Genomic DNA, 10,681 nt, shown 5'->3' with positions numbered 1-10,681 from the left:
CTTTCCTCTCCCCTCCTTTCCTCTCCCCTGCTTTCCTTTCCCCTCCTTTCCTTTCCCCTCCTTACCCCGCTCCCTGTTCTACACACACTCTGGGCGAAATTCCAGTTTGACCAAACTACACCCGTGCCCCTGAACACAGAGCTCCTCCTCATCTCTGCACAGGCTGTGCCCTCTGCCTGTAGGCCCCTCCTGTCCTGTGCCCTGGGCCAGCCCCTCTGGATTGTCTGGCGGGACGCAGCTCGGCACCGTGGCCTCCAGGAGCCTGCCTCGGTGTGCTTCCTCTGGATTCCCCCATCGCTATTTGGCCCCTAAGCTGTGGCGACCATGGGGAAAGGAACCCTCTCAGGGCATGGGGAGAAGAGGAGCGTTTGCAAATGAACAGGGTCTGGATAAGCTGCTCACAGAAAAGGCCAGATGACCACCCTGGCTCCTCCCCACCCCAGGCTGTGCAGGAGGTGCCTCCCGGCTCCTGGCTCTTACCCCAATGGCGAAGCGCTCAACACCCTGCATCTTGGGAGAACTGATGACTGTCTCAAGGTTGAGGGGGTCCTCGAATATGCCGCCATCGGTGAGCACCACCATGACCTTGGATGCCTTTCTCCTGGAGCCGCGGCTTGCCGTGAAGATGCTGTCTCTAAGCAGGAGAGTGAAGGAGAGAGCTTCGCCCGCAGGAGGGCTGACTCCAGGAGAGAGTTGATTCTCTCCGCCATGTTAGAAGGGGGAGGTTCACAACCCTCCCAATAGACCCAAAGAGGGCCGGGTGTGGTGGCTCACACCTCTCACACCTATAATCTCGGCACTTTGGGAGGCTGAGGTGGGCAGATCATGAGGTCGGGAGTTCCAGACCAGCCTGGCCGACATGGTGAAACCCTGTCTCTACTAAAAATACGAAAATTATTTGGGCGTGGTGGCACATGCCTGTCATCCCAGCTACTCGGGAGGCTGAGGCAGAAGAATCGCTTGAACCCGGGAGGCGGAAGTTGCAGGGTGCTGAGATCACACCACTCTATTCCACTCTGGCAACAGAGTGAGACTCCATCCCAAAAAAAAAAAAAAAAGAAAGAAAGAAAAAGACCCACAGAAGGGGGTGATGCCACTTAAGGAGGCAGGGCTGCAGCACAGGTGTTCTTGCTTCTCACCTGCTCCCAGCAAAAGGTGCTGGACGGCAGTCTATTGCTTTTTTGTGTGTACAGGAATAGTAATGATATTAAAATGATGAATAATACTCAAGTGGCACTTATCACATGCAGGTACTGTTATAAACACAGTATATTTTAACCCATCCATCCTTCGCAAAATCTATCAGACAAGTACTATTAATTTCCTTTCTTTTTTAGAGATAGTGTCTCACTCTGTCACCCAGGCTGAAGTGCAGTGGTGTTATCATGGCTCACTGCAGCCTTGAACTCCTGGGCTCAAGCAATCTTCCTGCCTCAGCCTCCCGAGTAGCTGCGACTACAGGTGAGTACCACCATGCCCAGCTAATTCTGTATTTTAGTAGAGATGGGGTTTCACCATGTTGGCCAGGCTGGCCTAGAACTCCTGACCTCAAGTGATCTACCCACCTCAGCCTCCCAAAGTGCTGGGATTACAGGTGTGAGCTACCGTGCTCAGCCTATTTTTCTCATTTTTAAAGAGAGGAAACTGAAGCACAGGGTGGTCATGAAGTCCCTCAGTCTGCTCATGGTCACACAGATACAAACCAGAGCTGAGAGTTGAAACCAGCCAGCCTGTCCACTGAGCACTCTGCTCTCCTGCCTCTCACAAGAGGAAGTCTTTGGAAGACTTTTTGAAGGAGCCTTGAGGTGTCATCCCTCATGTTCTCTCTCAGCCAGGGAAAGGATGGAACCTTAATTCCCGTCTCCTCCAGTTCTGTCCAGCCACTTCCCCCAAGCAGGATGCCACAGAGACTCCGGGCATGGCCAGAATAATTCCTGCTGCCCCCACACTCACAAGACATGTTGCATGGCTGAGGCAGTCTTGGTGACATTCCCCACTTGAGTGATGTTCTGGACTCTGGAGAGGGTGGCCATGACATCCTGGCTGTCTCGAAGGTCAAACTCAGTCTGGATCACTGTCCCGTACTGCACCAGGGCAAAGTTGCACTGCAGGGGGTGGGGAGGAGGGCAGGAGGCTGGAAGAGTTGCCAGCCCTGCCCCTGAGATGGCTCCCCCTGGAAGCAGCAGAAAATCCACTCCTTCTAGCTTATTCCTGGGAAGAGCAACATCTCTAAATGAGTGGGGATGGAGAAGGGCGTGAGAGTAATGGCCCCCAGTGAATCACAGACTTCTGCCTAGCTCCCTTCATAGTCCCCTCCATGCTGACTATGGGATTGGCCATGTGACTGGCTTTGGCCAATGAGACATCAGCAAATGTGATGCAATTAGAGACCTGAAAAATACTTGCATGCATTGGATCTTGCTCTGTTAAAATGTTGCTGCCATGAAAAAGTTGGGCTGGCCTGCTCAAGACATGTGGTCTAGACAAGTGAGTGAGGTCATCTTAGGCCATCCAGCCCCAGTCAAGCAACCAGATGCCTGCGGCTCCAGGGTAACTCCAGGAAAGATGGACAGAAGAACCAACCAGCTGAGCCCAGCCCAAGTGCCTGACTCATACAATTGTGAGCAAATACAGTGATTGCTGTTCTGAGGTAGGGGATACTCGTCAATGGAAAAGTGATAACCTATGTGAGACCAGCTCTTAGGAAGCCCACCTCAAAACACTTTTCATAGAAGTTCCTCATCATGTTGGAGATGAAGTCTTTGGCTCTCTGGAAGTCCGGGGGATCGATGCTTCCTGAGCCATCCAGGACGATGGCAATCTCGGTGCCTGGCCAAGACAGACAGGTCAGGATTGGGTATGGGATGTGAGGCACATATGAGGGCAGTATGTGTAGGGCACACACCCCCACGGTAACCCTGAGGGCTCAGTTCAGGGAAGAAGTTAGAGAAGCTCCCAAGAGAGAAGCTTTTTTTTTTTTTTTTTTTTTGAGACAGAGCTTCTCTCTTTTGCCCAGGCTGAAGGGCACTGGTGGGATCTTGGCTCACTGCAGCCTCCACCTCCTGGTGGAGGTTCAAGCAATCCTTCTCCTGCCTCAGCTTCCCAAGTAGCTGGGACTACCAGTGCACACCACCATGCCCAGCTAATTTTTGAATTTTTTAGTAGAGCTGGAGTTTCACCATGTTGACCAGGCTAGTCTTGAACTCCTGACTTCAAGTGATTGACCCACTTTGGCCTCCCAGAGTGCTGGGATAACAGGTGTGAGCCACCTTGCCTGGCCCCAAGAGAGCTCTTGTCTCCCGCTTCAAAAGGAGAGCTAGAACCTGCTCAGGCTTTGCTTGCTGTGTGGGTCATTGACATCACCACCACTCTCTGAGCCTCAGTTTCCCCATTTGTAAGATAGAAGGTGGAGCTGGTACTGGTCAGGCCTGCAAAATCCAGCCACCGCTCCCCATCTCTCAGACTGAGGCACCCCCACCCTTGTGGGCTGCCAGCTTAGGGGTTGGCTCTGATAGACTGGGAGCAACCCAGCTCTGCCGCTTCTCACCAGCTTCCTCCTCCTCTTCTTCCTCCTCCTCCTCCTCCTCCTGCTCCTCCGCCCTCTCCAGCGCCCGGCGCCGCCTGGCTGTATCCGCGTCCTCTCCCCTGCTGCCGTCTTTGTTTCTGTAGCAGTCTCCAGTGTCCACATGCACATCTGGATCCAGGAGGTTTTCTTTAAAAACATACATGGAAGAGCTCAGAGTCAGAAAGGCTCCGCCTTCAGCTGAGCACGCTCACACATAGTTCTGTCCTGATTCCTGTCATGCAGCGCCTCAACCCTGCCTGGCTCTGCTGTGGGGTGGTGAAGTGACCCACTGCATCTGCCATGAGCTGGTGCCTTTTCTCGAAGACCAAGCAGGTCTCTTGTTTGTCTGTTTTTGAGACAGAATCTCACACTGTTGCCCAGGCTGCAGTGCAGTGGTGTGATCTTGGCTCACGGTGGCAAACTCCACCTCCTGCCTCAGCCTCCCGAGTAGCTGGGATTACAGGCACCTGCCACCACGCCTGGCTAATGTTTTGTATTTTTAGTAGAGACGGGGTTTCACTATGTTGGCCAGGCTGGCCTCGAACTCCTGACCTTATGGTCCTCCCGCCTCAGCCTCCCAGAATGCTGGGATTACAGGCATGAGCCACCGCGCCGGGCCTTTTGGAAATGTCCTTAGAGCTATCCAAGGCCAGTGAGTGTCCAGTCCTTACCAAGGCTGAAGAAGTTGGCCTGAGCCTGCAGACGGAGGTCAGGGGCCAGGAGGCTGCAGGTGCCTGTGAGCTCTGAGCTGAGGCTGTGGGGCTGCCGGGCCAGCACTTGAATGCATATCTAGGGGAGGGAAGAGAGGGTGAGGAAAGACCAGGTCACCCCGTGTTCCCGAGCCACAGACACATTCTCACCCCCATTCCAGAACTCAGTGACTCAACCAGGCAGGGGCACAGGAACGGCCGCCCCCTGCCACCAGGTGTCGGAGTCAGTGCTGGGGTCAAGGCTGAGGCCCAGCCCTGCATGAGTGTGCTGGGTGACAGGGAGTACCTAGGTCAGCCCTGGCATCAGCACAGGTGGTCAGAGCCACAGTCAGTCCTGGGGTTGGCACCAGGGAGACAGCCAGACTCAGCCTTGGGAGCAGCATGCCAGTGGGAACAGCATCAGCACCAGGGTCAGCTGCAAGGGTGAGCACCCACCTGCCGGGGGCCTTCCTCCTCCCCGCCCCCCATGCACTCACCAGAACACCATGGTGGCTCCGGGCAACTGTCACTCCCCGGTGCTTCCCCTTGGGGATGGGGACATGCCCTGAAAAAGTGAAACCCAGGTAAGGGCCTGGGGACTCTGGGAGGCAAAGACCCAAAGCCAAGGTCAGAGGCACAGGCCCACCTTGGTGAGGGCCCCATGAGGACCTGTTGGCACTCAGAGAAGCCTCTAGAAAGCTAGAACGGGGGCCTTCCAGGTCAGGCCTGGACACGTCCAGGGCTGAGTACCCATCCGTGGGGTTCACCGACTGACCATTCAACACAGGCCCATGGCGTCTGCTCTGTGCCCAGCCTGTGAACATGCTGGCGGGCGTCCAGCAGTGGCTGATGCCCGGGGCTTTCCCCAGGGGGCTTGGCGGGGCAGGTGCATGGAGAAGCAGCACCTGGTGGGCGGGTGAGTGCCAAGGAATGTACGCGATGCCGCGGGACTCGATGTGTGACCCGGGGAAACCGCCAGCCTCAAAGACCCATCCTGGGGAATGAATCTTACTGCCCATAGCCTCAGGGGCCGAAATGGCAGCTTCTTCCTCTTCCTCCCACTGTCAGCCTCAGGACACTGTCTTATTTTTGAGTCATGGAATCACTCAGTCAACCCTGCTGGACTGAGATTGAATCTGTTCATCTGAGTCTTGCTCTGTTGCCCAGGCTGGAGTGTAGTGGCACAATCTCAGCTCACCGGGTTCAAGCGATTCTTCTGCCTCAGCCTCCCAGGTAGCTGGGATTACAGGCATGCACCACCATGCCTGGCTAATTTTTTTTTTTTTTTTTTTTGAGATGGAGTTTTGCTCTGTCACCCAGGCTGGAGTGCAGTGGCGCAATCTCTGCTCACTACAACCTCCGCTTCCTAAGGTTCAAGCGATCTTCTTGCCTCAGCCTCCCAAGTAGCAGGGATTAAAGGCACCCACCACCATGCCCCACTGGTTTTTGTATTTTTAGTAGAGACGGGGTTTCATCATGTTGGCCAGGCTGGTCTTGAACTCCTTTTTTATTTATTTATTTTTTTGTTTGTTTTCTAGGTCTAGTGCTACTGAAAAAAGGAAGCATCTGTAATTTTTGTACTTTTAGTAGATACGGGGTTTTGCCATATTGGCCAGGCTGGTCTCGAACTCCTGACCTCAGGTGATCCACCCAACTTGGCCTCCCAAAGTGCTGGGATTACAGGAGTGAGCCACGGCGCTCTGGTCTTGAACTCCTGACCTCAGGTGATCCTCCCATCTCAGGCTCCCAAAGTGCTGGGATTACAGGCGTTAGCCACAGTGCCAGCCTCAGACAAGGATTCTATTTATAATATATATATTATAAATAGAGGTTGTCAGTAATCTGTGACTTGAGTTTGATTGGGTAGGATGCATAGAGTTTAGTTAATGAAGAATCAGGTTCATTCATTCATTCATTCATTCATTCATTCAAATGCCATTTACTGAGTACCTAAAATATGCCAGGCCCCATGCTGGTTCCTAGGATGGCGCAGTTAGACTGAACAGGTAGGGGTGAATTCCACTGAGGTGTGATGAGTTGCACCAGGATGGGCTAGAGTGTGGAATCAGCTACCGACAGTGAAAGTGTGACCTTTGTCATACTGGCCACCAAAAGACTTAAATCATCTGAACTATAGCTTCCTCTCTTGTAAATGGTGTGGTTTTGAGAATGAAAAGTGAATGACTCATAGACGGCCAGGCACACGGTGGGCACGCAATACATCTTATGTATGCGTGATTTCTGTGGCTAGGATTGCATCAGGAAAGGGGGCCAGGGATTAAGATTGGGCTGAGATGAGCCTGGGCATTGGGACAGAGGTCTTGCTGTGGGCAGTGCTGGAGTCCAGGGGTGGATGGGCTGGGTCAGGCAGGGCTGGGTGGGAACTGTTGGGTTTAGATGAGTTGGATTGCTAGAAAGGGATCCTGGGGAGCATTCCCTGGAGTTGGGGCTGACTTACCTACAGGATGGCAAAGGATTTTATCCTGGGCAAGGACACATCGATGGAGGGGCTCTGGTGTCGTCTTGGTTCTGGGGCTGGTGACCAGGAGCCTGAGTGGGAGGGAGATGGCAAAGCTGAGCTGGCTGGCTGACGTTTCTTCTCCCAGCCAGCCCAGTCACTTCCCCTTCCAGCTGTGTGGCTCACAGCCTCCTGTCTAGCCGGAAGATTCCTAGCCCAGACTCTGCATATGGGGAAGACATCTCAACCTCTATCTCTGCACGGCTCCAGGCAGGAAATGGTTAAATGCAACCCCCCACCCACCCTGACAAAGAAGGGGTGAAACTGATGGTTAATAAAAACTCTGCTCTCTAGTGGGGACAGGGATGGGAGACCAGAACCACCAGTAGCCGGGTTGGCTCCGTCGGGGGCAGTGCTGGCTTCCTGGGGGTCCACCCAGGGGACCTGCCCTGACTGGCCTTGGTTCCTGGGAAGAGCACGCTGGTGCCTCTATCCTGTGAGTCAGTCAGAACCGGAGGGTTGGAGGCTGGGTGCCGTGGCTCACGCCTGTAATCCCAACACTTTGGGAGGCCAAGGCAGGCGGATCTCCTGAGGTCAGGAGTTCGAGACCAGCCTGACCAACATGGTGAAACTCTGTCTCTACTAAAAATGCAAAAATTAGCCGGGTGTCGTGGCAGACACCTGTAGTCCCAGCTACTTGGGAGGCTGAGACAGAAAATTGCTTCAACCTGGGAGGTGGAGGTTCCAGTGAGCCGAGATCATGCCACTGCACTCCAGCCTGGGCAACAGAGTGAGACTTTGCCTCAAAAAGAAAGAAAAGAACTGGAGGTTTGGGGGTGGCTGTCTCAGCCTGACTAAGGCAGCCTCGGGAGATAGGACTCCTGACTACAAACTTCTTGCCCCCAACCAGCCCCAGACGGCAGAGTCCAGTGACAGCCTAAACATTCTCGCCATCCACGTTCCCCAGGCAGCACTGAGCTGTCAGGAGGCAGAGAGTGAGCTCCTGGGACTGTAACAGAGGACGGGGGAATGGGACCCGACACGGGTGGTAACAGTGAACCGACTTCAAGGTATTTCTGTGGATGGCAGTAGGGAACCATGGAGGACTTTATAAAGGGGGAGTGAGGCCGGACGCGGTGGTGCACGCCTGTAATCCCAGCACTCTGGGAGGCCGAGGTGGGTGGATCACCTGAGGTCGGGAGTCCGAGAGCAGCCTGACCGACATGGAGAAGCCGTGTCTCTACTATAAAAAAATACGAAATTAGCCGGGTATGGTGGCGCATGTCTGTAATCCCAGCTACTCAGGAGGCTGAGGCAGGAGACTCACTTGAACCCGGGAGGCGGAGGTTGTGGTGACCTGAGATCGCACCACTGCACTCCAGCCTGGGCAACAAGCAAACTCTTGTCTCAAAAAAAAATGGGGGGATGGTGGCAGGAAGCTCATAATTAGTTGTGCTTTCAAAGGTCATGATGTGGCTACCGTGGGTTGGGACAGACTGAAGAGCACAGGATGGGGGCAGACATGAGATACTGTCTTCACTTCCTCAGTTCCCATCACGACATGTTACCCAGTTATGAAGTCTGTCCACACGCCGGGGTGGCTTACCAGATAATGACGAGGTCTACGCCTGTGTGTGCTTCCGCCCACCCCCACTCAGCCACCCGACCGGGACTCCCAGCCTCCTCTACTTGGTCCCCACAATGCCACGTCCAGCGGTCCCCTCACTGTCCTCACCTTCCTCGACCTCTCAGAAGGCCTGGACATAAGCAACCGTCTCCCTGTAACCCTTTCTTTTTTTTTTTTTTTTTTTGTCCTCACCTTCCTCGACCTCTCAGAAGGCCTGGACATAAGCAACCGTCTCCCTGTAACCCTTTCTTTTTTTTTTTTTTGAGACGGAGTTTCACTCTCGTTACCCAGGCTGGAGTGCAATGGCGCAATCTCGGCTCACCGCAACCTCCGCCTCCTGGGTTCAGGCAATTCTCCTGCCTCAGCCTCCTGAGTAGCTGGGATTACAGGCACGCGCCACCATGCCCAGCTGATTTTTTGTATTTTTAGTAGAGACGGGGTTTCACCATGTTGACCAGGATGGTCTCGATCTCTTGACGTCGTGATCCACCCGCCTCGGCCTCCCAAAGTGCTGGGATTACAGGCTTGAGCCACCGCGCCCGGCCAACCCTTTCTTTTTTCTATTTATTTATTTAGAGATGGAGTTTCACTCTTGTTGCCCAGCCTGGTGTGCAGTGGTGCAATCTTGGCTCACTGCAACCTCCACCTCTGGGTTCAAGCGACTCTCCTGCCTCAGCCTCCTGAGTGGCTGGGATTACATGTGTTGCACCACCATGCCCAGCTAATTTTTTATATTTTTAGTAGAGATGAGGTTCTCCATGTTGGTCAGGGTGGTCTTGAACTCCCGACCTCAGGTGATCTGCCCGCCTCGGCCTCCAGAAGTGCTGGGATGGCAGGCATCATCCCGAGCCATTGTGCCTGGCTCCTTGAAACACTGTCTTCTAGATTTCCCCTACTCACTCCTCACTCCTCAGAAGTGAGGCAGAACCTCTATCTGCCACCAGAACCCTGGGGCGGGTCATTGTCTTCCTTGCCGGCACATTCTCCTAGTGATCCCTTGTATGGCTTCAATACACCTGTAAATGCTGAAATTCCCACCCAGCCATCTGCTATAGCAAGCAAAATAATGGTCTCCCAAAGATGTCCTCGCCCAATTCCCCAGAACCTGTGACTATGTTGCATTTATGGCAAAAGGGATAGATGTAGATGTGATTAAATAAATTAAGGATCACCAGGTGGGGGTTATCTGGGACGATCTGGGCAGGCCCCTGAAATCACAAGGGCCCTTTTACGAGGGAGTCAGGAGAATCAGAGTTGGAGAAAGATGCAAAGCTTGCTGTGCTGCAGGCTGAAGGCGGAGGAGGAGGCTGTGAGCCAAGGAGTGCAGGCAGCTTCTAGAAGCCGAAACAGGCAAGAAAACGGATTCTCCCTCAGGGCTTCTAGAAGGGACCCAGCCCTGCTGACATCTTTTCAGACTTCTGGCCTCCAAAACTACAAGATGATAAAGTTGCAGCCGGACGCGGTGGCTCACACCTGTAATCCCAGCACTTCAGGAGGTCGAGGCGGGCGGATCACCTGAGGTCAGGAGTTCAAGACCAGCCTGGCCAAAAGGGCGAAACCCCATCTCTACCAAAAATACAAAAATTAGCTGGGCAAGGTGGTGCACGCCTGTAGTCCCAGCTACTTGGGAGGCTGAGACAGGAGAATTGCTTAAACCCAGGAGGTAGAGGTTTCCGTGAGCCAGGATTGCACCATTGCACTCTAGCCTGTGTGACACAGTGGGAAAAAAAAGATAATAAACCTGTGTTGTTGTAAGCCATTACTCCATTTGTGGTCACTTGTTACAGTGTCGATAGGAAACCCACAGGACTCGTGGTCTTTCCTCCCAAGCCGGCTTCTTCTCATCTTCCCCCTCAGCAAATGGCACCAGCAACCACCAGGTTCTAAAGGAGGAGCTCAGGGGCCGTCCTCGCTTCCCGCGCGCTTCCACTCATCCCTACATCCAGTCCACCTGCCAACCCGGTTGCTTCTTTCTCCAAATTCTTTCTTTTTTCTTTTTGTTTTAGACTGAATCATCTCACTCTGTCACCCAGGCTGGAGCACAGTGGTGTGATCTCAGCTCACTGCAACCTCCGCCTCCTGGGTTCAAGCGATTCTCCTGCCTCAGCCTCCCGAGTACCTGGGATACAGGCACCCACCACCTCGTCCAGGTAATTTTTGTGTTTTTAATAGAGATGGGGTTTCACCATGTTGGTCAGTCTGGTCTGAAACTCCTGACCTCGTGATCCACCTGCCTCAGCCTCCCAAAGTGCCAGGATTACAGGTGTGAGCCACAGCACCCGGCCGCCTTCCTCCTCTTCTTCTTCTCCTCCCCCTTCTTCTCCTCCTCCTCCTCCTCCTCC

At 53.8% G+C, this 10,681-nt stretch overlaps 1 protein-coding gene across 1 annotated transcript in view; it reads right to left on the bottom strand.

The window, feature by feature from the left end:
- The window catches only part of ITGAE (integrin subunit alpha E), an 83,570-nt gene that overhangs the window by 45,627 nt on the left and 27,262 nt on the right, over positions 1 to 10,681 (bottom strand). The window contains exons 8-14 of the mRNA XM_017512160.2: positions 6,713 to 6,804; positions 4,752 to 4,819; positions 4,237 to 4,354; positions 3,548 to 3,712; positions 2,714 to 2,829; positions 1,954 to 2,105; positions 481 to 634 (exon numbers count right to left, since the gene is read on the bottom strand). Coding sequence (XP_017367649.1) covers positions 481 to 634; positions 1,954 to 2,105; positions 2,714 to 2,829; positions 3,548 to 3,712; positions 4,237 to 4,354; positions 4,752 to 4,819; positions 6,713 to 6,804 — 865 coding nt within the window. The remainder of the gene's footprint in view (positions 1 to 480; positions 635 to 1,953; positions 2,106 to 2,713; positions 2,830 to 3,547; positions 3,713 to 4,236; positions 4,355 to 4,751; positions 4,820 to 6,712; positions 6,805 to 10,681) is intronic.

Source organism: Cebus imitator, unplaced genomic scaffold, assembly GCF_001604975.1.
Source record: "Cebus imitator isolate Cc_AM_T3 unplaced genomic scaffold, Cebus_imitator-1.0 Scaffold464, whole genome shotgun sequence".
Lineage (NCBI taxonomy): Eukaryota > Metazoa > Chordata > Mammalia > Primates > Cebidae > Cebus > Cebus imitator.
The sequence above is the reverse complement of the archived record's forward strand: the minus strand, read 5'-3'. Positions and strand labels throughout refer to the sequence as shown.